At 43.7% G+C, this 27,068-nt stretch overlaps 1 protein-coding gene across 1 annotated transcript in view; it reads left to right on the top strand.

The window, feature by feature from the left end:
* sbf2 (SET binding factor 2) overlaps positions 1–27,068 on the top strand; it is a 665,078-nt gene that overhangs the window by 388,059 nt on the left and 249,951 nt on the right. Inside the window, exon 15 of the mRNA XM_041196757.1 lies at positions 11,090–11,199. Within this exon, the coding sequence (XP_041052691.1) occupies positions 11,090–11,199 (110 nt within the window). The remainder of the gene's footprint in view (positions 1–11,089; positions 11,200–27,068) is intronic.

Below are 27,068 nucleotides of genomic sequence, written 5' to 3'. Positions count from 1 at the left end.
GTCCATCGTTCTTGCTTCTCCACACTAGCTTCATCCTGTATCTTTGTAATATTCATTTCACATGGTCCCATTGCTACAGCGGCTACTGGGGCTGGTGTTTCTTTCTCAACCGCTTGTCTGGCTGCCTCGTCCCCTAGCATATTTCCTCTCTGTTTCTGTTTCCACCTTTCGGTGAGCTCTTATTTTAATCACGGCCGCCTCTGCCCGCCCATGTGCGTCCTCCACTAACCCTCTCACCACGTTCTCATGCCTTATGTGCCTTCCTCCTGAGGCAATGTATCCTCGCCTACTCCAAGCTATCATGTAATCATGTACCACCCCAAAAGCATATCGGCTGTCTGTATAGATGTTAACCCTTTTTCCTTTTGCCAGCTTCAAGGTTTCTGTAAGGGCAGCCAGCCCGGCCACCTGGGCTGAGACACTTCCTTCCAGGCCCCCTTTGGCTACCACTTCACCATCTCCTGTTACCACTGCCCAACCTGTATGCGACTCTCCACATATATATCATCGAGATCTGTCCACATGAAGAGTGTAGTCGGGGTTTTCCAGTTGTTCATCTGAGACTGTCCCTTGTGTTTCTTATCTGTTGTGGCCTGACACTCGTGTGTCTCCCCTTCCGTTAATATGCCTTCAGCAGGGTTTACTTTTTATTCCTCACTATCTGAACTGATCTGTCTTTAGGTATTAGGACTGCTTCCCATGCAGCTCTTCTACTGTCCGAAACAGATTTTAATTTCCCTGTGTTCAGCAAGTCTACCAGTGTATGTTGTGTGTGCAATACTACCTGTCCTGACATGGTTATCGGCTTGCAGACTTGCACTGCCCATGCTGCACAGTCTAATGCGGCTACGCATTTTGCCATACCCTGGGCCACTGGGGTCTGCTGGGTGGAATAATAAGCTACTGGCCTCACGTCTCTGCCATACTCCTGTAACACTGGTGCATTGTCGAAGTTACCATCCACATTGTAGTGCATATGGAATGGTCGGGACATATTGGGCAACTTAAGGGCGGGGGCTGATATCAGGGCGGCTTTCATAGGCCTTATCCTTTCCTGGTCCCCACTCTACCTTTCCTGTTGCTGGCCTCCCTCCGTTTACTAATCACTGTATTGGTTCCGCGGTTGCTGCGAAGTCTGTTATAAAATTTCTGCAGTAATTAAATAGTCCTAACACCTTCCTCACTCTTCTGACAGTTATCAATCTTGGCATGTTTTTGATAGCGGTTTTTCTTTCTTGTGGGAGTATCTTACAACCCTGACTAATTTCATGTCCCAGGTATTTAACCTGTGGTAGTACCAATTGTGCCTTTTTTGGAGTTACTTTAAATCCTTCATCCTTTAGGGCTTACAAAGTGTATATTAGTGTGCCTATGTGCCCCTTTTCATCCTCTGAGGCTATCAGTATATCATCTACATATTGTAGTAGTGCATGTTGGTACTTTGCCAAATCCAGTCCTTCCAGGACTTGACTCATTGCACGGTAGAATATATTAGGGCTGTTATGGAACTTAGGGCTGTTATGGAATCCCTGTGGGTCTCTGGTCCAAGTGTATTGTTTCTCTTCCATCGTGAATGTGAACTTTTCTTGTGACTCGCCATCCAGTGGTATGGACCAGAATCCGTTGGCAATGCCCAAGACTGTGAACGCTCTGTGTTCGGGTTTTAATCGTAGAGGGACTCGACACTATGGGGTGTTCTCATGGGATTACTTTATTAAGAGCAGTATAGTTGACTGTCAGTCGTTATGATCCGTCCAGTTTCTTTATGGACCATATAGGGGAATTAGTGGTTGATATGATTTCTCTCAACACCGCTTGCTCTACAAGACCTGTCACTATATTCTGCACGGCTCCCCCTTGCCTCTGGTTTTATTGGGTATTATCTATGGGCTCGGTGTTCTGGCTCCGGTATCTTAATCAGTTTTGTTTGGATTCTGCCCAAACCTATTCTATTGCCTTGCACAGTGATCCCCATTTGCCATCCTTGCTCCAATCCCGGCTTAGGGGTTTTGTGCTGGATATTTGTGCCACGTATTGGGCGCCTGGACTTTGTGTCCTTTCCCCTCGCTCCCTCCAGATTACTCTCTTGTCTTTAACATCTGTTAAATTAAGTTTAGTTCACTCAGTATATCTATTCCTAAGATTGTCCCTTCAAGGTTCTCTCATACCCACAATTGTACTGGGAGGATTATACCCCGTTCTCCAATAATTGTCTCACTTTTATAAGCCCTAACCTTTTTCCCTCCACCCCCTGTATTAATATCGAATGTTTGGTCAGAGGAAGTTTCAGATTTGTTATGGACACTGAGGCCCCTGTATCTATTAGTACCTCACACTGCCGGCTCCCTAACAGCGCCACTAAATATATCCGGGGGTCTTGGCCCTCTCCAGATGCCGCTGCTACCTATTGTTTCTGACTCAGGGTTTTGATTAGCTTGATCTGTTGGTTTTTGTTCATGTCCTCCTTACTGGATGTTTGTCCAGTTGGAGGGACCGATTGTTATTTGGGGCCCTGTCCTCCTTTGCCTCCCCCGCCCGACCAACAGTCCTTGGCCTCATGGCCGGGCTTGTTACAGTTCCTGCACTTTCTCCTATTGTCCTTTTTTGGCATATGGCACTCATTGCGCCTATGTCCTGGACGATTGAAATTATAGCAAACCTTACCTTTTCTCCTGTTTTTGCTATGGCTGCCATTGACTCTGCTGCGGCTAGTTTAGCCTTCTGTTGATAGTCTTTGTCCGTAGCCCATCTAACTAAGGAGTCATAATCCTGCATCATGACCTGTCCCGTCCTTATTACATCCTGATGTGCTTTGCTCAGTCCGTCTTTAAACATTTTTAAGAATGCTGCATCATTCCTTGCTGGGTGTCGTATGCTTGAGTGTACCATATAGGATATCTCCTTTCTCTCCCCGTAGTCATGTGCTGATTCCCCTCTATTCTGTGTTATTCCTATTATCATACCCCAGTTCACTGGCACCACTCCCAGTGCTGCGGTCACTGCTGTTTTAAAATGATCAAACGCTGCCTGAGGCTTTTGGGTGGCCTGGGTAACGACTGCGCACCAGGTGCCGCCCCTGAAGTCATCGCCTAGTTCCTGCCATTTTGTCTCGGGCATTTTAGCTCGCACTGGACTGACTATGTCCCGATTATGTCATTGGTGGGTTATTCGCATTTCTCTCAATTTGTCCCAAAAGAGTTCATTGCTCTGGCGGGGGTAACATTTCCAATAACTTGATTTTGTTACTTGGGGAAAACGGGACATATGTTGTTCTTAATCGGACCAGTCCCGTTTGGCCTTGGGCATCCGGGGGTCTGGGCACAACTTCTACTTTAATTGGTGCCACTCCAACAGCACCGTCATATGATGGAGGCAGATATTTTCCTTCTTTGTCTTTTTCATAATTATACACCTCACTATTCATATCCCAATCATCTGGACCTTTGGTCCCGTAATGTGGGGCTGTTGGTACTACTGGGTAAATGTTAGCTAAGATAGAACAAAAACAAAAATACCTGGAAAAACTCAGCAGATCTGGCAGCATCTGTGGCGAGGAACACAGTTAATGTTTCGAGTCCGAATGATCTTTCAAAAGAACTAAGTAAAAATAGAAGAGAAGTAAAATATCTTCTATTTTTACTTAGTTCTGTTGAAGGGGTCCTTCGGACTCGAAATGTTAACTGTGCTCCTCTCCGCAAATGCTGCCACACCTGCTGAGTTTTTCCAGGTATTTTTGTTGTTGTTTTGGATTTCCAGCTCTCCGCAAATGCTGCCAGACCTGCTGAGTTTTTCCAGGTATTTTTGTTGTTGTTTTGGATTTCCAGCATCCTCAGTTTTTTGCTTTTATCTTAGCTACAACAGATGTGTTTCTGCACCTTTTGTTCAGATCTCAGTATGCTCTGGCTATTAACAAAGTGGCCTTTTCTTCCCTTTGTTTCTTTACTTTTTTCCACCATACCCGCTGTTCCCAATCGGGTCATCTGGATTCCATCCCTTCTCTCTCATTTTTGCTATGAGTTTCTGATTCTTTTCTCCTAGATATCTAATTAACGATTCCCCTGGACCCCACTCGAGTTCTAACTTCTTCTCTGTGGCCGTTATTGGTTTAGGTTATTTGTTGTCGGCAGTACGCCTCTTTACTTTCTCCCGAAGTAAGCACGTTACTTGCAACTAATACCGAGTATCTTACTATACACGTTTCACCAAAACCCTCATCCTGGTAGGATCCATTGTTTTCAGTTGTGGAAATAACATCAGCACTGAGCAGGTCTGTCCAAAACTGACTTGCTGGATCAAAGTGGGTACTAAGCACCAATCATCCAGCAGGATGTCCTCAGGGGATGTGTTTGTGATATTGTTTACTTAAACAAACTGTGTGACTCACACGTCTGCAATAAAGTTGCTTTGTTGCTTTTGCACCTAATAAGCTTAGCGTTCGAGAATCATTTAACCCCATAATTGCTGTACAGCTTGAAAGCCCCACTTCACTATTTTCTGCAAATTTAGCTGCCATGTCTTCGCTCCCGTCATCTAAGTCATTGATGTAAATCGTAAAAAGTTGAGGCACAGACCCATGTGGGACTCCACTCATCACATCCTGCCAATCCGAAAAAGACCTATTTATGCGTATTCTCTGCTTTCTGCCAGCCAGCCAATCTTCTTTCCATGCTAATATGTTAACCCTTACAGAATGTGCTTTTATTTTCCACAAAAACCTTTTATGTGGCACCTGATGAAATGCTTGCTGGGAATCCAAGTACAGTACGTCTACAGGCTCCCCTGTATCCACCGCATATGTTACTTCTTCAAAAAATTCCAATAAATTTGTTAAACATGATTTTCATTCCACAAAACTCTGCCTACTCTTCCCGATTGCCATGAGCTCTTCTAAGTACCCAGCTATAACCCCCTTAATGATCGATTCTAACAACTTCTCGAAGACAGATGTCAAGCTAACTGGCCGAGAGTTTCCTGTTTTCTACCTCCCTCCCTTCTTGGATAGAGGGGTTATATTTGCTACTTTCTAATCTGATGGAACCTTTCCAGAATCTAGCAACTTTTGGAAAATTGACACCAACTTTAACACCCTTTATGTGGACTACTTCATCAGCCACCTCTTTTAAGACCCTAGGATGTAGTCCATCGGGACCCAGAGACTTGCCAGCCTGCAGCTCCATCAGTTTGCTCAGTACCGTTTCCCTAGTGATTTTAATTTCACCAAGTACCCCTCTCCCTTTCACTTCCTGATTTGCAGCTATTGCTGGAATGTTTTTTGTATCCTCTATAGTGAACACAGAAGCAAAATATTTGTTCATTTCTTCTGCCATTTCCTCATTATCTACTATGAGTTCCCCACTGTCATTCTCTAGAGGACCCAACACTCACTTTTCCTTTTTAAATAGCTGTAGAAACTCTTGCTATCCATTTTTACATTTCAAGCTAGCTTCTCATACTCGAATTTCTTGCTCCTGGTGAACCTTTTGGTCATTCTCTGCCGTTCTCTATATTCTGACCTGTCATCTGTCCTGCCACTCATCTTTGTGGAGTTGTGTGCTTTTTCCTTAAGTTTGTTGCTTTACTTAACCACATATGTTGGGTCTTCCCCTTAGGATTTTTCTTTATAATAGGAATGTATTTTTTCTGAATACTCTGAAATATCCCCTTAAATGTCTGCCACTGCTTCTCTATTGATCTATTCTCTAGCCTATTTTCCCAGTTCACTTCAGCTAGCTTAGCTTTTATCCCTACATAATTTGATACTAGTCTTAGACTCACTCTTCTCCCTTTCAAACTGGATGTAAAATTCAATCATATTGTGGTTGCTGCTACCTAAGGGGGCCTTTATTCTGAGGTCATTAATTAATTCTGTCATATTACATAATACCAAGTCTAATATAACCTGCTCTCTAGTTGGTTCCAGAACATGTTGCTCTAAGAAACTGTCTCAAAAGCATTCTAAGAACTCCTCATCCAGGTACTACTATCAATCTGATTTTTCTAGTTCATATGTAGATTAAAATCACCCATGATTATTGCTGTCCCTTTATCAGTAGCACACGATATTTTCCCTCGAATACTTTGTCCTACACTGTGGCTACTGTTAAGGTGCCTGTAGACCACTCCCACGAGTGGCTTCTTTTTTCTATTTTCCTCATCTCCACCCAAACTGATTGTACATCTTGATCTCCTGAACCAAGGTCATCTCTGACTATTGCACCAATGCCCTCTTTGACTAACAGTGCTACCCCTCCACATTTACCTAGCTTCCTATTTTTGTTAAATGTCATGCACCCCTTAATATTAAGGACTCAATCTTTATCGTCCTGCAGCCAAGTCTCCGTAAGTGCTATCAGATCATATTTATTTATTTAAAATGTGGGCCATCAATTCTTTTACTTTGTTATGAATGCTATGTGCACTCAGATGCAGAACCTTCAGTTTTGTCTTTTTGTTACCTTCGTAACATCTAGTCTTGACTGTTGATGTATTCTTATGTTCTTTCTCTCTGTCCCTTCCTGTCATTCTCCGACCCTCATTTCACATATTACTGTTTTACCCTCCTATCTTGACACTACATCTTGAATTGCTACCTCTACCCAAGCTTGATCCCTGACCTGTCTCATTTAGTTTAAAGCCCACTCTACTCCCTTAGTTATGCGATTTGCGAGGACACTCATCCCAGCATGGGTTAGGTGTAAACTATTCCAACATTACAGCCTCCACTTTCCCCAATACTGATGCCAGTGCCGCACAAACCAGAACCCACTTCTCTCACACTAGTCTTTGAGCCACGCAGTCGCCTCTCTAATCTTATTTTGCTTATGCCAATTTGCACGTGATTATTACCTTTGAGGCTCTGCTTCTTAATTTGGTACCTAGTTCCTCATACTGACTTTGCGGAACCTCTTTCCTAACTCCAACTATGTCATTGGTACCTGCATGGACCATGACAACTGGTTCCTCCCCCTCCCACTGCAAGTTCCTCTCCAGCCCTGAGCAGGTGTCCTGAACCCTGGCACCGGACTGGCAACATATGGACTCTCACTGCTTGCTGCCGAGAACAGTGTCAATCTTTCTCACTATACTATCGCCTACTACCACTACATTTATTTTTGCTCCCCCTGCTTGAACAGCTTCCTGTACCACAGTGCCATGGCCAGTCAGCTCATCCACCTTGCAGACCTCACTTTCACCCACACAGGTTGTGCACGCCTCAAAACTATTTGACAATTGCAGAGTCTGAGACTCCTCCACTACTATCTGCTCGGTCCCATTACCTGCTTCACTGATAATCACATCCTCCTGTGTCTCTCTGCTGACCAAATCAGGTGATCGTCTTCTAAGAGGTGTGACTGTTTTCTGGAACAAAGTATTCAGGTATTTCTCCCCCTCCCTTATATTGTGCAGTGGCTGCAGTTCGGCTTCCAGATCAATAATCCTGATCCGGAGTTCCTCAAACTGCTTACACTTCCTGCAGACATGTTTTTCATGGATCACCTTGGTGTACAAAAGAACCCACATTCTACAGCTGCAACACAACACCTGCCCCACCATTCTAACTTATGTTAATTTACTTCAATTACTTTTTTTCCTATGTATGCTACAATTTACTGTGTTTATTGAATGCTAGCACCACTGACAAAGGTTATATGCTTCTTAACTACAGAGATATGTGTTTTAGAAATTACTTTTTTTTATCTTTTGTTTTATTTTAATTTTAAAGTTTTCAAATTTTGGTTTATTATTTTAAAGCTTTAGCTCTTTTTGTTTATAGATCTACCTGAACTCGCCTATCCTAAGCTGGTTTTCCACACACTGTCCCTTAGACTGAGCACTTCTGCCAATCAACCTACTGGCTTCCTGTGATGTCACAGTTGCTTTGTTCTTTTTCCCTGACTGCTGCCTCATAGCAGCTGAAACAATGAAACAGTGCGCTCCTCAGATCCCGACTGCCTCCTGCAGATCCGCTCTACTCCGATTCCTAGCCAGCTAGGCCGCTCTCCAATCCTCAGTCCGTATTTATATGCGCTCCTCAGCTCCTGACTGTTTCCCACAGGTCTGCTGCAACTCCCAGCAAGGGACAGCTGGACATCTCTTGAACATTTCCTTGACAGCTTGACAGTTCCAATGATTTTGTGTGTAAAAAGTGCATAATCATGTTTATCCCATGCATACCTTACCTCTCCCAAAGTGCCTTAACTCTCCCAAAAATGTCCCGAGATCCTATCCCAGCATTGGGGTACTTTACCTCTCTAAAAGCTATCCAAACACATCCATAAAGTTCAGACCTTCTCTTACCTGTTATAATCTGCATAATCTAGATTCCACAGTCCCGCTGTTTCAAAATCCCACTTCAATGGAGGCAACTCTTGATTTAAATGGCCGGCTGGCTCCACAAATCATGCATGTGTGAACCCCGGCCCAACTCCTGTCCCACCCTCAAGGAGATGGGAAATGCAGTTTTTGGGGACTGGACTTTTGCATTTTTGGCCACCCCCAGATTTGCGCCATGACATAGAGTTCCTCTGTCATTGCAAAAATCCGTGCCTAGGACTAGGGGACAAAGGTCAAGAGTAAAAGGTCTCCTTTTAAAAACTGAGATGAGGAGAATTATTTTCTCTGAGGGTTGTTAGTCTGTGGAGTGGGTTATTGATTTTATTCAAGGCTGAGTTAGATAGATTTTTGATGGAAAAGGGAGTCAGATGTTATGGGGGTGAGGCAGACGGTTAAGTGGAGTTGAGACCACAATGAAATCAGCCATGATCTTATTGAATGGTGGAGTAGACTCAAAGGCCGAATGGCCTATTCCTCCTCTGTTCCTATGCCACAGTCCTCTGGAAACTCTCTTTGAGAATAGCTGGAGTTGTGAAGAACAAGGAGTAAAACTTTTGTTTACCACCTTTTGACTGTAGATGCTCCAGTCTCCTCTTCTGGTTACTTTTCAATACTTTCAAGCTAATTCAGCTGATTACTTTCTTTTGCAATAAGTCACTGTGAATGAGGCCCACTTTTTAGATTCTCCCACTAGCTTCAAACTAGGCAATCTTTCAACTTCTGTTCTTTCATAAGATTCAAACTGAGATTAAATCTCACTCACATTCCGCATGGTCAGTGATGAAATTAGGCTTATACTTTGCTTGGGGTGTAGGTCTATCTAATTGTCATTTACTTAGGCTGTCTTCTCTCAGTGGACTGCAAACTGCACACACCTGTTCCAAGCTGCAACTAAACCTCTCAGCAAAACCACCCAGATAAGTTCAAATCAGAGGACCCCAAAGCTCCATCTAACTCCATGACGATGCATCATGCTCTGGGCTGACCTTAAACCAACCCTTAGATTCATTATCCCTCATTTACAATTTCTTCTTTGATCTGATAAAGTAAGCGAGTTTTTCAACCTTTCAGAGTTTCCTGAATGCTTTTAAACTAATTTAGCTATACCGCCCAAAACAAAAACATCCTTCTGGAAAGCAATTATTGCCAGCTTTGTAGACATAATTTTTCCATTTCTTTAGTTAAATAAGTCCACCTGCTGCTTTATAGTTCTATCTCTTCTGACTTAATTAAACAAACATGAGTAACCTTTTGAACAGCCATTTTTTGAGGTATTCTGGCAATCTCTAAAGGCCAGTGTTTTAATTACCTTACCTTTCTATCTCTTAACTTCTTACGGCAACATGGCCCCAATGTCTGAATGGGCTCCAAGTCTACTTGAATTGCATTCATCCTATTTTCTGGTGTTAAACTTTATTCCTAAAACTAAAAATTCAATTCTGAAACATATTAACTAGATATTCGCAACCAATTCCACATTTAACAAACCAGTAGCAGACTTGTCTTTCTTTGCAATTAGTGATCTCAAAGTAAAGATGTGAGATCACTTGGTTTTGAAGTATGTCATTTCTGAGAATGTTGGTGACATCTGGGGATCAGTTAGCTTGTGTTTGGACCCTTTTAAAGGAAATTTGAATTTTATTTAGTTACACAAAATGGCAATTTTAGATTTAATGAGTATTGAGAACATGAAATAAAATACTGCTTAAGCCATTCAGGTGATCTTGTTGACCAGCTTAAGATGGCAAACAGTATGCTGTCCTCTTATTGTAAGGGGGTTGAAGTATAAAAGTAAAGAAGTCTTGCTACAACTACTACAATGCCCTTGCTACGGGGCATTGGTAAGATCACACTTAGAGTACTGTACTGTGTGCAGTTTGGTCACCTTATTTAAGCTGGGGCATACTTGCATAGAAACATAGAAACAGTTCAGAAAAGGGCCATAGACTGATTCCTGGGATGATTGGGTTGTCTTATGAGGAAAGGTTGAGCAGGTTGGGCCTGTACTCATTGGAATTTAGAAGAATGAGAGGTAATCTTAGTGAAATATATAAGATTCTGAAGGGACTTTACAGGGTAAATGCCGAGAGGATGTTCCCGCACCCCCCACCATGGGGATTCTAGAACAAGAGGCACAGTTTCAAGATAAGACACCTCCCATTTAAGCTGGAGATGATGAAGAATTTCTTCTCTCAGAGGGTCATTAGTGTTTGGTATTGTCTCCACCAGTAGGTTTAGCTATTTTTACCTCTATTCTGATGTAAAACACGAAATCATAATTTTTAACTTTGAATCTTTTCAACCACCTCGAGATCTTTCTGTAAATTTACAGATTACAAATGGACACAACAGTGAAACAGGTTGCATGATCAACGTTCTACTGTGAGCTGTGACTCGCACCCATGAGGGTCGTGAGCATGCATTCTTACAAACATGCATAGATAGCATAAAAACGGTTTGGTAGGTTTAGTTTTCAAAAGGCTCAATACTATGTTTATCAAGTGCCTTGGAGATGTAACAGAATAAGAATTTTATAAAAATTCTGTTTCACAGCGGCCCGAATTTATACTCCTCCTCATGGGACCTTTTCTAGAAGTTAGTGTCCTCAGATGTCAGAAAGGGAACTGATTGATAAGTTATACTGCCACATTCATATCACTTAGTATCAATATGAAAGTGTTAATTGAACTACCTAAATTAATGTAAGTGATTTAAATCAATGGTTAAATTTTATTTTGCTGTTTTAAATTTCTAGTGTCAATAATGGATAGAATGGGATCCATTTTTAATAGTGCCCGCAGACTGGAGGTAGTTCGAAACTGCATCTCCTATATATTTGAAAATAAAGTACTGGAGACTGAGAAGGTAAGTTTTTTTTCCCATTGGAATTAATAAATGATAGTATTGGTACATAATATTTTCATTATGATTTCTAAACAATAATCCTGTAGCTCTGTTGAAGCTTCTTGTTATTAGCCAGCCTTTCAATTTGCCAAGTTGAATGTTGCTGAAAAAAGAGATATATCGAAAAGCAAGTACAACATAGCTGGTAAGCTGTCACTTCTGGGAATTTTATTCTTTTTGAAGGACTCAAGGGCCTTAGTCAGTTCATCCAGAGTTAGTGGTTTGTCCAGACTCTCCCATATACTGTCGTCTAAAGCCTCTGTTTTGACACAGCAGTTGGTAAACGCCGAGTTATTTAAAATCCCAGAGGGAAACTTTAAACAACTGTCATAACCTATATTTTCAATTGGTATGTTTGAGATGCAGCTCTGAATTCAGAAATGAAACCGCCAAGTGTCCATAAGTTTTTATATAAATTAACCATTTATTAATTCAACAAGGAATTAAACACATACACATGTCTACAAATTACTACCGTAATAACTTTTAAACAAATCCCCAAATTAATCACTCCTAGGTAAATACAAAAAAACTGCGGATGCTGGAAATCCAAAACAAAAACAGAATTACCTGGAAAAACTCAGCAGGTCTGGCAGCATCGGCGGAGAAGAAAAGAGTTGACGTTTCGAGTCCTCATGACCCTTCGACAGAACTTGAGTTCGAGTCCAGGAAAGAGCTGAAATATAAGCTGGTTTAAGGTGTGTGTGTGGGGGGCGGAGAGATAGAGAGACAGAGAGGTGGAGGGGGTTGGTGTGGTTGTAGCGACAAACAAGCAGTGATAGAAGCAGATCATCAAAAGATGTCAACAACAATAGTACAATAGAACACATAGGTGTTAAAGTTAAAGTTGGTGATATTATCTAAACGAATGTGCTAATTAAGAATGGATGGTAGGGCACTCAAGGTATAGCTCTAGTGGGTTTTTTTTTATTTTATATAATGGAAATAGGTGGGAAAAGGAAAATCTTTATAATTTATTGGGAAAAAAAAAAGAAGGGGGAAACAGAAAGGGGGTGGGGATGGGGGAGGGGACTCACGACCTAAAGTTGTTGAATTCAATATTCAGTCCGGAAGGCTGTAAAGTCCCTAGTCGGAAGATGAGGTGTTGTTCCTCCAGTTTGCGTTGGGCTTCACTGGAACAATGCAGCAAGCCAAGGACAGACATGTGGGCAAGAGAGCAGGGTGGAGTGTTAAAATGGCAAGCGACAGGGAGGTTTGGGTCATTCTTGCGGACAGACCGCAGGTGTTCTGCAAAGCGGTTGCCCAGTTTACGTTTGGTCTCTCCAATGTAGAGGAGACCACATTGGGAGCAACGAATGCAGTAGACTAAGTTGGGGGAAATGCAAGTGAAATGCTGCTTCACTTGAAAGGAGTGTTTGGGTCCTTGGACGGTGAGGAGAGAGGAAGTGAAGGGGCAGGTGTTGCATCTTTTGCGTGGGCAAGGGGTTGTGCCATAGGAGGGGGTTGAGGAGTAGGGTGTGATGGAGGAGTGGACCAGGGTGTCCCGGAGGGAGCGATCCCTACGGAATGCCGATAAGGGGGGTGAAGGGAAGATGTGTTTGGTAGTGGCATCATGCTGGAGTTGGCGGAAATGGCGGAGGATGATCCTTTGAATGCGGAGGCTGGTGGGGTGATAAGTGAGGACAAGGGGGACCCTATCATGTTTCTGGGAGGGAGGAGAAGGAGTGAGGGCGGATGCGCGGGAGATGGGCCGGACACGGTTGAGGGCCCTGTCAACGACCGTGGGTGGAAAACCTCGGTTAAGGAAGAAGGAGGACATGTCAGAGGAACTGTTTTTGAATGTAGCATCATCGGAACAGATGCGACGGAGGCGAAGGAACTGAGAGAATGGGATGGAGTCCTTACAGGAAGTGGGGTGTGAGGAGCTGTAGTCGAGATAGCTGTGGGTGTCGGTGGGTTTGTAATGGATATTGGTGGACAGTCTATCACCAGAGATTGAGACAGAGAGGTCAAGGAAGGGAAGGGAAGTGTCAGAGATGGACCACGTGAAAATGATGGAGGGGTGGAGATTGGAAGCAAAATTAATAAATTTTTCCAAGTCCTGACGAGAGCATGAAGCAGCACCGAAATAATCATCGATGTACCGGAGAAAGAGTTGTGGAAGGGGGCCGGAGTAGGACTGCAACAAGGAATGTTCCACATACCCCATAAAGAGACAGGCATAGCTGGGGCCCATGCGGGTACCCATAGCCACACCTTTTATTTGGAGGAAGTGAGAGGAGTTGAAGGAGAAATTGTTCAGCGTGAGAACAAGTTCAGCCAGACGGAGGAGAGTAGTGGTGGATGGGGATTGTTCGGGCCTCTGTTCGAGGAAGAAGCTAAGGGCCCTCAGACCATCCTGGTGGGGGATGGAGGTGTAGAGGGATTGGACGTCCATGGTGAAGAGGAAGCCAGGGAACTGGAAATTGTTGATGTGACGTAAGGTGTCAGAGGAATCACGGATGTAGGTGGGAAGGGACTGGTCAAGGGGAGAGAGAAGGGAGTCAAGATAACGAGAAATGAGTTCTGTGGGGCAGGAGCAAGCTGAGACGATCGGTCTACCGGGGCAGTTCTGTTTGTGGATTTTGGTGCTAAGGAACGCAAGCTCCAACAACTCATCGACACCAACACCCATCTAGGACCCTCCACCCCTGCCTGTCCCTCCGTCCCCACCCCATCTTCCAATCCCAACCCCAGCCGTGTATTCACTATACCCCCTGACCTTCCCCTCTCCGATGCTGAACGTTCAGTGCTCAGCAAAGGACTTAGTTTCATACCCTTACGCCCTCACCTCAATGAATTTCGGGCTCGGCATGATACTGAACTCTTCTTCCGCCGTCTTCGTCTCCGAGCTCACTTCTTTGGGCAGGAGTCCTCTCCCAGTTCAACGGATCCTTTTACCCATCTTCAATATTCTCCCTCCACCTGGACCCCTCCCTCTGGATTCTTACCTTCTCTCGATCTTTTCATTGAGAACTGTCGGCGCGACATTAGTCGTCTCAATTTCTCTGCTCCTCTCACCCATTCTAACCTGTCTCTCTCTGAACTTACTGCACTCCATTCTCTCAGGTCCAACCCTGACATTGTCATCAAACCCGCTGACAAGGGTGGTGCTGTTGTTGTCTGGCGCACTGACCTCTACCACGCGGAGGCTGAGCGTCAACTCGCAGACACTTCCTCCTACCTCTCCCTGGACCATGACCCCACCACTGAACATCAAGCCATTGTTTCCAGGACTGTCACTGACCTCATCTCCTCTGGGGATCTCCCTCCCACAGCTTCCAACCTGATAGTTGCCCAACCTCGGACGGCCCGCTTCTATCTCCTACCCAAAATCCACAAACAGAACTGCCCCGGTAGACCGATCGTCTCAGCTTGCTCCTGCCCCACAGAACTCATTTCTCGTTATCTTGACTCCCTTCTCTCTCCCCTTGTCCAGTCCCTTCCCACCTACATCCGTGATTCCTCTGACACCTTACGTCACATCAACAATTTCCAGTTCCCTGGCCCCTACCGCTTCCTCTTCACCATGGACGTCCAATCCCTCTACACCTCCATCCCCCACCAGGATGGTCTGAGGGCCCTTAGCTTCTTCCTCGAACAGAGGCCCGAACAATCCCCATCCACCACTACTCTCCTCCGTCTGGCTGAACTTGTTCTCACGCTGAACAATTTCTCCTTCAACTCCTCTCACTTCCTCCAAATAAAAGGTGTGGCTATGGGTACCCGCATGGGCCCCAGCTATGCCTGTCTCTTTATGGGGTATGTGGAACATTCCTTGTTGCAGTCCTACTCCGGCCCCCTTCCACAACTCTTTCTCCGGTACATCGATGATTATTTCGGTGCTGCTTCATGCTCTCGTCAGGACTTGGAAAAATTTATTAATTTTGCTTCCAATCTCCACCCCTCCATCATTTTCACGTGGTCCATCTCTGACACTTCCCTTCCCTTCCTTGACCTCTCTGTCTCAATCTCTGGTGATAGACTGTCCACCAATATCCATTACAAACCCACCGACACCCACAGCTATCTCGACTACAGCTCCTCACACCCCACTTCCTGTAAGGACTCCATCCCATTCTCTCAGTTCCTTCGCCTCCGTCGCATCTGTTCCGATGATGCTACATTCAAAAACAGTTCCTCTGACATGTCCTCCTTCTTCCTTAACCGAGGTTTTCCACCCACGGTCGTTGACAGGGCCCTCAACCGTGTCCGGCCCATCTCCCGCGCATCCGCCCTCACTCCTTCTCCTCCCTCCCAGAAACATGATAGGGTCCCCCTTGTCCTCACTTATCACCCCACCAGCCTCCGCATTCAAAGGATCATCCTCCGCCATTTCCGCCAACTCCAGCATGATGCCACTACCAAACACATCTTCCCTTCACCCCCCTTATCGGCATTCCGTAGGGATCGCTCCCTCCGGGACACCCTGGTCCACTCCTCCATCACACCCTACTCCTCAACCCCCTCCTATGGCACAACCCCTTGCCCACGCAAAAGATGCAACACCTGCCCCTTCACTTCCTCTCTCCTCACCGTCCAAGGACCCAAACACTCCTTTCAAGTGAAGCAGCATTTCACTTGCATTTCCCCCAACTTAGTCTACTGCATTCGTTGCTCCCAATGTGGTCTCCTCTACATTGGAGAGACCAAACGTAAACTGGGCAACCGCTTTGCAGAACACCTGCGGTCTGTCCGCAAGAATGACCCAAACCTCCCTGTCGCTTGCCATTTTAACACTCCACCCTGCTCTCTTGCCCACATGTCTGTCCTTGGCTTGCTGCATTGTTCCAGTGAAGCCCAACGCAAACTGGAGGAACAACACCTCATCTTCCGACTAGGGACTTTACAGCCTTCCGGACTGAATATTGAATTCAACAACTTTAGGTCGTGAGTCCCCTCCCCCATCCCCACCCCCTTTCTGTTTCCCCCTTCTTTTTTTTTTTCCCAATAAATTATAAAGATTTTCCTTTTCCCACCTATTTCCATTATATAAAATAAAAAAAAAAACCCACTAGAGCTATACCTTGAGTGCCCTACCATCCATTCTTAATTAGCACATTCGTTTAGATAATATCACCAACTTTAACTTTAACACCTATGTGTTCTATTGTACTATTGTTGTTGACATCTTTTGATGATCTGCTTCTATCACTGCTTGTTTGTCGCTACAACCACACCAACCCCCTCCACCTCTCTGTCTCTCTATCTCTCCGCCCCCCACACACACACCTTAAACCAGCTTATATTTCAGCTCTTTCCTGGACTCGAACTCAAGTTCTGTCGAAGGGTCATGAGGACTCGAAACGTCAACTCTTTTCTTCTCCGCCGATGCTGCCAGACCTGCTGAGTTTTTCCAGGTACTCCTAGGTAAATCTTCACCAAGGCAGAAATAACCCATAGACTTAAACAGACACCAGACAAAGCACATTTTATCTTACAAATTCAAAATGAGGTTCTTTTTGGTTTGGTTCCTTTGCACCGTTGTAAGCTTACAGACAGCTTACACCTTCCATGCCCCTGACTCTCATACAAAACTCTTTTCTGTATATACATAGCCTTCCCTTTGAATGCAAATTCTCATTCTATCACCAGGCCTTTTGAACTCTGCCTCTTCTAACAATAAAACCCCTTTCATAGTACTAATTTTATTAGTAATATAAACATATTGCTTGGCATCTCCTAGCTAGGTGCAAGATTTCACCCCAAGTCTTTGAATGGTTTATTCAACAAAATGCAAATGTACCCTCTACCTTACTATTTAACATCTCAAAACTACTGTACATCAAATCACCCAGACCAGCTGGCTTTAATCCAATTAAGACACACACACACACTCACCCACAGACACAGAGCCTACTACAAGTCCAGTTTAAGATAATTTCCAATAACATTATTTACATTAATAGCTTCATCACACCTCCATGAAAGCAAAATAAAATTAGTAATGTTCATCAGTTAGGAATTTTGTTCGGATGATGATCACTTTTATTCTTATTATTATTTATAACACAAAACAAGGTACTACAAATGCTGGAAACCTGAAATTTAAGACAAAGTAAAATGCTGGAACAAGAGTGGAGAGAGAAACGAGTTAGCTTTTCAGGTTGATGACCGCTCATCAGAGCTCAGAACTATTAGAGGTCGTTTAAGCAGGTACTGAGACAGACGGCGGGAAGGACTGGGAAGCTGTGCGGCCTGTGAGCTTCACATCATACACTCTGGCATAAAAGGACTTGCTGACCCTCAAAACGTTGGACTGCGATGACTTCTTCCTTTAGGCAACTGATCACAGAGATCTCTCTTTATCTTTTGGAAGAAGAAATGTGAGCATGTCTAATCCAGCTCCACGGAGTGCCCTCTGGATCAGAAGATGACCTTGGAAGCCTCTGAAGCAAAGAACGAGGCTTGCTAGCTCTTCATCTCTTGGACGTCCTCCTTGACATCGACTGCAGCTGGAGCATATTTTTCTGGAGCTGGGACACTTCCCTCTGTCCTTTCTAGCCTTATGAACACCTTTGAGGATGAAAAGCATTTTGATTTTCTTCTTGATCGCTTCCCACCAGTGTGTGCATCAGGGACTCAAAGAGGGGTTTCACCGTTCTCCAATCATTGTAATCCCTCTTGAGTTCCTCAATGTTTTCTGGGGTCAATGGTTTCAAGTTCATCTTCCATGACTCCCTGCCATCCCTCTGGTCTTCTTGTAAGTGACAGTAAACCAGTAATAGGCAGTGGTCAGAAAGAACACCAGCTTGATGTCAGTGGATCTGACCATGAGCGTTCAGGACACAAACAGGAAGCCTATCTTGGAACGGTTGGACCCGTTTAGCCGCAACCAGATGCATCTACACTGCGTTCCATCTGCAGCGTTGCTGAAGACGTTGTGCGACTTGGCATCCTTTACCATTTCCATCAGGAGTCTGGATGTGATGTGCAGCCTGCTGTCAGCACTGCTGTATCGTCCAGCTGCATCAGTGATGCTGTGGCTTCAGTTGCCTAGGCCCTTAGCTCTGAAATACACCCTCCTCCAAACCTACCGCTGCAACCAAGCTTTTGGTCATACTATCTAATATCTCCTTATGTGTCTCAGTGTCATATTTTGTTTTTTAATGCTTCTGTGAAGTGCCTTGAAAAGCTTTAATATGTTAAGGGTGTTATGTGAATATAAGTTATCTCATCTGTTAGTAGGCATGAAAAGGCATAACTAAATAAGTAAAGTATTACGTTCTTCACTTGGGAGGGTGTTCTCAATAAGAAGATAAAATTGGCAGGTGAATTATTTTCCTGGTAATTTTTAATTTAATTGATTGCAAAGCTACATGAACAATACCCACTGACCTGCGAATTGTGTTGTATGGTGGGAACGAAGAAAACCTTTTATACGATAACCTTTTTAAAAGCAGCATTTCGGTGAAAAGTCCTATTAATTTGTCCTTTTAAAGTGATTATTAACTTGCATACAAATATTTTTAGTTGATTAAATAAAATATCAACTTCTCACTTCAGTGCTTTGTCCTATAATTTTGAATATATTTTAACTTTCGAATTGGAAAATTAGTGATTTGCTTTCATTTTCAATAACTTTTGATAAAAAATTGTATAGATATTAATCATAAGGAGTATGACCTGCTGTTAGTGATTTTAGAAAAAAGACAAAAGTTCACTCTCTCCATGAATTCCATTGTTGTCTTTGGCCTTGTCGTCGTTCTTATTTTGAGATCTAGCCAGTTGCGTGACTTCTTTTTTTTTTGTTGGGATTTAGTAGTTCCATGAAGTTGGTTTTCAGGCATGCTTCTCCATAGTGTAATGAAATGTAGTGGAGCAAATGCCAGAAACATGTTAAAGATGTTATGATTACCAAAAGGCAGATCTGGGCTGTCATTTTACTCTATAATTCATATCAGATTTAAAGAATGTTTGAACTTTTTTAGGTCATGGTAGGATTTTTTCACCATTGTAAAAATGACATATGTTACATTTTTTCTGTTTGTTTCTATCGCCTTCATAATGTTCATTATGTAATGTGATATGTGACATCATAATGTGATTATGTAAAATAATTTCTTGAATAGCTTTATACGAAAGACTTTTCTTGCCCCGCCACATGTTTATATTTATGAGTTCCTTAATAACTTTGACAGGTCACCTTGATGGTTCAGAAAATTTATCCAGTAAATAGACAAGCCAATATAGACAGGAAAAATTCTAGCTCTGTGCTCAGTTAGCTGACCTCAGAAGAGGTAGCTGGAGGACTGCTACAATTTTCCTAAGCGCCCTTTGGTTATAGAGAAGAGCGTTAGCCTGAAAGAAACTGCTGCTGGAAATATTTGTGTATGTCAGATGAGGATAAGATGGGCTCTTATTCCTGCATTGTAAAAAGCATACTGATACTTATGATCGAGTCTCACATGTGGACAATGCTCATCTAACCTTGAGCTGAGCTTCTGAGCTTCAGATCTGAATCATCAACAAAGTTGTCTACTTCTGCCTCTTTAATATCGCCTGCCTCACCCTATCTGATGCTGAAACCCTCACCCATACTTTTTTCACCTCCAAATAGGATGTACCTATGCTTTCCTATCTTGCACTCTCCGTAAACTTGAGCTCATCTTAAATTTGGCTGTATGTATCCAGACTTTTACATAAAATTACATAGAATATACACCACTGAAGCAGGCCATTCAGCAGAACCAGTTCATACTGCACTTGAGCTTCCTTCCATTCCACCTCATCTAATTCTATAAACAGAATACTCTATTCCCTTCTGCCTCATGTGCTTAGCTGGCCTCCACTTAAATGTATCTGTACTGTTTGCCTCAGCCATTTCCTGTGGTAGTAATCATTTGATCATAAGAAATAGGAGCAGGAGGAGGCCATTTGGCCCATCAATCTGCTCCAACATTCAATGGCAGATCTCATTAGGAACATAACTTCACTTTCCTGCCTGTCCCTGTAACCCTTGACTTCCTTGTAGGTCAAAAAACTGTCTAACTTAATCATGAATATATTGAATGACCCAGCCTTCACTGCTGTCTGTGGAAGAGAATTCTAAAGAATAATAATTCTCTGAGAAGAAATTCCTCCCCATCCCTGCCTTAAATTGGAGTTGCCTTATTTTTAAACTCTACCCCCGTGTTCTAGATTTCACCATGAGAGAAACATTACTCCTAGCATTAGCCCTGTCAAGCCCCTCAGAATCTTTTATGTTTCAATAAGATCACCTCTCATTTTTCTAAACTCCGATGAATATAGGCCCAATCTGCTTGACATTTCCTCATAAGACAATCCCTTTATCCCAGGAACCAGCTTAGCGAATCTTCTTTGAACTGCTTCCAATGCAAATATATCCCTCCTGAAGTAAGTTGACTAAAACAGTATGTAGTACATGCAGAGATATGTACGAAATGGGAGCAGGAGTAGACCGTTCGGCTCCTCAAGCCTGTTCTGCCATTCAATAAGATCATGGCTGATCGGCTTGGGTTTCGAATTCGACATTCCTATCTACCTCTGATGACTTTTGATTCCCTTTCCTAACCAGAATCTATTTACTTCTGTCCTAAAAATATTCAATGACCCCGCCTCCACCGCCTTCGGAAGCAGAGTTCCAAAGTCGCACAACCCTCAGAAAAAAGATTTCTCCGCATCTCTGTCCTAAATTGGCAACCCCTAATGTTAAAACAGTGCTCCCTAGTTCTGGACTCACCCACTAGAGGAAACATCCTTTCCACGTCAATCTTGTCAATACCGTTCAGGATCTTATGTACTCAATCAAGTCACCCCTCACTCCTCTAAACTCCACTGGAAACAAGTCCAGTTTGTCTAACCTTTCTTCATTCCAGATATCAATCTAGTAACTTCCTCTGAACCGCCTCCAATTCATTTACAACCTTCCTTAAATATGGAGACCAAAACTGCACACAACATTCGAGATGTGATCTCACCAATGCCCTGTACGCCTGGAGCATAAGATCCTTACTTTTATGTTCAAATCCTCTCATAGTAAAGGATAGCATTCCATTAGCCTTCTTAATTACTTGATGTAACTTCATTCTAACTTTTTGTGACTCATGCACGAGAACACCTAGATCCTTCTGCACCTCGAAATTCTGCAGCCGTTCTCTGTTTAAGTAATACTCTGCTTTTGTATTCTTCCTGCCAAAATGAACAACTTCACATTTTCCGACGTTATACTTCAGTCTGCCAGATTTTTGCCCACTCACTCAATCTATCTATATCTGTCTGCAACCTCCTTATGTCCTCTTCATAACATTTTTTCCTACCTATCTTTTTGTCAGCTGCAAATTTAGCTACCATGCCTTCATTCCCCTCATCTAAGTCATTGATATATATTGTAAAAAGTTGAGGCCCCAGCACTGACTCCTGCGGAACTCCATTCGTCATATTCTTCCAATCAGATTAAGACCATTTATGCATACTCTGTTTTCTGCCAGCCAGCCAATCTGCTATCCATGCTAATGTGTTACCACCTACACCATGAGCTTTAATTTTCTGCAATAACCTTTGATGTGGAATCTTACCAAGTGCCTTCTGGAAATCCCAAGTACTGCACATTTACAGGCTTCCCTTTATCCACAATGCATGTTACTCCTTCAAAGAACTCCAGTAAATTGGTTAAACATGATTTCCCTTTCATAATATCATGCTGACTCTTCGGGATTACCTTGAGTTCCTCTAAGTGCCCAGCTATAACCTCCTTGATGATCAATTCTAATACCTTCCCAACAATAGATGTCAAGCTTCCTGTTTTCTGCCTCTCTCCCTTCTTAACTAGGGGGGTTATATTTGTTATTTTCCAGTCTGATGGAACCTTTCTGGAATCTAGCGAATTTTGGGAAATTAACACCAATGCATCTGCCACCTCATTAGCCACCTCTTTTAAGACCATAGGATGAAGTCCATCAGGACCCGGAGACTTGTCAGCTCACAGTTCCATCAGTTTGCTTAGTACTGCTTTCCTAGTGATTATAATTTCACCAAGTTCCCTTCTCCCTTCCAACTCCTGATTTACAGCTATTACTGGAATGATTTTTGTATCCTCTTTAATGAAGACAGAAGCAAACTATTTGTTCATTTCATCTGCTATTTCCTTATTGTCTACTGTTAATTCCCTATTCTCACTCTCTTGAGGACCAACATTCACTTTACTTAGTCTGTTTTTACATTTCTGGCTAGCTTGCTCTCATACTCTAATTTCTTTCTCCTGCTTAACCTTTAAGTCATTCTCTGCTGTCCTCCCCTTAGAATTTTTATTTATATTGGGAATGTACTTATTCTCAGTATTCTGAAATATCCCCTCAAATGTCTGCCACAGCTTCTCTATTGGTCTATCCCCCAACCTAGTATCCCAGTTCACTTCAGCTAGCTCAGTTTTCGTGCCCACATAGTTGCCCTTATTTAAGTTTAAAATACTAATCTTAGATCGACTCTTCTGCCTTTCAAACTGGATGTAAAATTCAATCATATTTTGGTCGCTGCCTTCACTCTGAGGTCACTAATTAATCCTATTGCATTACACAATACCAAATCTCATATAACCTGCTCTCTGGTTGGTTCCAGAATGTGCTGCTCTATAAAGCTATCTTGAAAGCGTTCTATGAGCTCCTTGTCCAAGCTACTTGTGCCTATCTGATTTTTTCCAGTTTATATGTAGATTAAAATCACCCATGATTATTGGGGTCCCTTTATCACTGACACCCAATATTTCTCCTTGCATAATTTGTCCTACATTGTGGTTACTGTTAGGGCACCTGTAGACCACTCCCACAAGTGACTTCCCTACTATTCCTCAACTCCACCCAAACCGATTCTAAACCTTGATCTCTTGAACCAAGGTCATCTCTAGCTATTGCATTAATGCCATCCTTGATCAACAGTGCTATCCCTCCACCTTTACCTAGTTTCCTGTTCTTCTTGAATATCATATTCCCCTGAATATTTAGGACCCAAATCTTGTCTTCCTGCAGGCACATCTCATTAATGGCTATCAGATGATATTTATTTACTTCACTGTCTGCTATCAATTCATTTACTTTGTTATAAATGCTATGTGCATTCAGACACAGAGCCTTTAATTTTGCCTTGTTGTTATCTTTGTAACATTTAGCTTTGCCTATTGGTGTATTCTTAGGTTTTATCTGTCTGTCCCTTCCTGCTTTCTATGACCCTCATTTCCCATATTGCTATTATGGTCTCCTGCTTTGTATCTACCCCTTGATTTTCCATATCTACCCAAGCTTGATCCCTCACATCCGTTGTTTGGTGTAACGTCCTCTCTCCTTCCCTAGTTATGTGATTCACAAGAACTCACGTCCCAGCATGGTTCAGGTGTAGACCGTCTCAACGGTATAGCCTTTACTTTCCCTAGTACTGGTGCCAGTGCCCCACGAACTGGAACTCACTTCTCCCACACCAGCCTTTTAGCCATGCATTCATCTCTCTAATCTTATTTGCCCTATGCCAATTTGCACATGGCTCAGGTAAATCTGGAGATTATTACGTTTGAGGTTCTGCCTGTTCCCAGCTTCTCATACTGACTATGTAGATCCTCCTTCCTTGTCCCGCCTCTGTCGTTGGTACCTACATGGACCACGACGACTGGATCCTTCCCCTCCCAATGCAAGTTCCTCTTCAGCCATGAGCAGATGTACCGGACCCTGGTACCAGGCAGACAACGCGGCCTTCTGTGTTGCCTGCAGGGGATAGTATCAACCCCACTATACTGTCCCCTACTACCACTATGTTCCTGTTTGCCTCCCCTGCTTGAACAGCTTCCTATTGCATTGTGCCAAGGTCAGTCCGCTCATCCACCTTGCAAACCTTGCTTTCATCTACACAGGTTGAGCACCTTAAACCTTTTTGACAATTGCAAAATCTGAGGCTCCTCCATTCCTGCCTGCTTGGTCCCATCCTCCTGTCCCTCACTGCTGACCAAAACAGATGACCCTATTCTAAGAGTGTGACCGTCTTCTGGAACAAAGTGTCCATGTATTTCTTCGGCTCCCTTATGTTGCACAGTGCCTGCAGTTTGACTTCCAGATCAATAATCCTGATCTGGAATTCCTCTAGCTGCTTAAACTTTATGCAGATGTGTTCGTGGTGGATCAACTTGGCATCCAAAAACTCCCAAAAGTACTTCAGGCATGGTATTACCAACACCCTGTACAGTTGTAGCAAGACTTCGCCACTTTGTTAAAAGCGAAAATACTGCAGATGCTGGAAATCTGGAATTAAAACAAAGTGTTAGAAAAGCTCAGCAGATCTGGGACAGAGAGAAAGGAGTTACATCTTAAGTCGAATAGGACTCCACTTTGGAACTGAAGAAGATCTAAGTTTTTCCAGCACTTCCTGTTCTTATTTCCCACTTTATATTCTGTCCCCCTTGCAATGAAACCAATGTTCACTTGCGTTCCAAATTACTTGCTGTACCTGCATGCTAAGTATTTGTGTTTTTTTTAAACTTTTCATGGCATGTGGGCGTTGCTGGCTAGGCCAGCATTTATTGCTCATGCCTAATTGCCCTTCTTGAACCGCTGCAGTCCATATGCTGTAGGTATATCCACGGTGCTGTTGGGTATATCCTCAGTGCTGTGAGGTAGGGAGTCCCAGGACTTTGTTCCGGGGACAGTGAAAGAATGGCAATATGTTTCCAGGTCAGGATGGTGAGTGGCTTGGAGGGGAACTTCCAAGTGGTGGTGTTCCCATGTGTCTGCTGTCCTTGTCCTTCCAGATGGTAATGGTCATGGGTTTGGAAGGTGCTGCCTAAGGAACCTTGGTGAGTTCCTGCAGTCCATCTTGTGCGTCGGTGGTGGAGGGAGTGAACGTTTGTGGATGTGGTGTCAGCCAAGCAGGCTGTTTTATCCTGGATGCTGTCAAACTTCAAGTGTTGTCGGATCTGCATTCATCCAAGCAAGTGGAAAGTGCTCCATCACACTCCTGACCTGTGCCTTGCAGTTGGTGAACATGCTTTGGGGAGTCAGGAGGTGAGCTACTTGCAGCAAGATTCTGAGCTTCTGACCTGCTTTTGTAGCCACAGTATTTATATGGCTAGTCCAGTTCAGTTTCTGGCCCGTCAGAGGCACAGCCCCTTGGCCATCTTTCCTCCTTTAGCCATTCACCAGCCTCTCAAACACAGCACACCCCTCACTCCCCTCGGTGTGGCTTGTCAGCCTGACCCCAGCGATATCCCGGACTCATCTTAACTCCGGGCTCCACTTTATCAAGACTGCCTTTAATTCCAGCAGTGGCCACTGTTCCCACCTGGAGTTTCTGGGACTACAGAGCTGCCAGCCCTCCGATTTTTTTTTAATTCATTTATGGGATGTGGGCCTCGCTGCCTTCCTGAACCGCTGGAGTCCATGTGGTGTAGGTACACCCACAGTGCTGATATGGAGGGAGTTCCAAAATTTTGACCCATCGACAGTAAAGTTAAGGCATTATGTTTCCAAGTCAGGATGGTATGTGACTTGGAGGGGAACTTCCAGATGGTGGTGTTCCCATGTTTCTATTGCCCTTGTCCTTCTAGTGGGGAGTGGTCATGGGTTTGGAAGGTGCTGTCCAAGGAACCTTGGTGAATTCCCACATTGTGTCTTGTAGATGGTACACACTGTTGCCACTGTGCGTCGGTAGTGGAGGGAGCAAATATTTGTGGATGGGGTGCTTCTTGAGTGTTGTTGGAGCTGTACTTACCCAGGCAAATGAAGAGTATCCCATCACATTCCTGACTTGTGCCTGGTAGATGTGGACAAGCTTTGGGGAGTCAAGTGGTGAGTTGCTCGTCGCAGGATTTCTAGCCTCTGACCTACTCTTGTAGCCACAGTATTTATATGGCTAGTCCAGTTGTGTTTTTGGTCTGTGTTAGCCCCCAGGATGTTGATGGTGGGGGATTCAGCAATGGTAATGCCATTGAATGTCATGGGGTGATGGTTAGATTCTCAATTATTGGAGATGGCCATTGCCTAGCACTTGACTGTTACTTGCCACTTGTCAGCCCAAGCCTTGATATTGTCTAGGTCTTACTGCATTTGGATATGGACTGCTTCAGTATCTGAGGAGTTGCAAATGGTGCTGAACATTGTGCAATCATCAGCAAACATCTTCACTTCTGACTTTATGATGGAAGTAAGATCATTGATGAAGCAGCTGAAGATGGTTGGGCCTGAGGAATTCCTGTAGTGATGTCCTGGAACTGAGATGATTGATTCCAACAACCTCAACCATCTTCCTTTGTGCTAGGTATGACTCCAGCCATTGGAGAGCTTTCACCCAATTCCCTTTGACTCTGGTTTTCTAGGGCTGCTTGATGCCACACTCATTCAGATGTTCCTTGATGTCGAGGGCAGTCACTCTCGCCTCACCTGTGGAATTTGTCCATGTTTGAACCAAGTGTGATGAGGTGAGAACCTGAGTGACCCTGGTGGAACCCAAACTGAGTGTCAGTGAACAGGTTATTTCTACGCAAGTGTCGCTTGATAGCACTGTTGATGACCCCTTGCATCACTTTACTGATGATCAAGAGTAGATTGACGGGGTGATAATTGGCTGCGTTGGACTTGTTCTTTTTTTTTGTGTGCAGGACATAACTTGTGCAATTTTCCACATTGTCGGGTAGCTGCCAGTGTTGTAGCTGTACTGGAACAGCTTGGCTAGGGGTGTGGCAAGTACCGGAGCCCAAGTCTTCAGTAGTATTGCCAGAATATTGTCAGGGCCCATCGCCTTTGCAGCATCTAGCGCCTTCAGCCATTTCTTAATAACACATGGAGTGATTCGAAATGGCTGAAGACTGGCATCTGTGGTGCTGGCGACTTCTGGAG

The sequence above is a fragment of the Carcharodon carcharias genome, chromosome 10 (genome assembly GCF_017639515.1).
Source record: "Carcharodon carcharias isolate sCarCar2 chromosome 10, sCarCar2.pri, whole genome shotgun sequence".
Lineage (NCBI taxonomy): Eukaryota > Metazoa > Chordata > Chondrichthyes > Lamniformes > Lamnidae > Carcharodon > Carcharodon carcharias.
The sequence above is the reverse complement of the archived record's forward strand: the minus strand, read 5'-3'. Positions and strand labels throughout refer to the sequence as shown.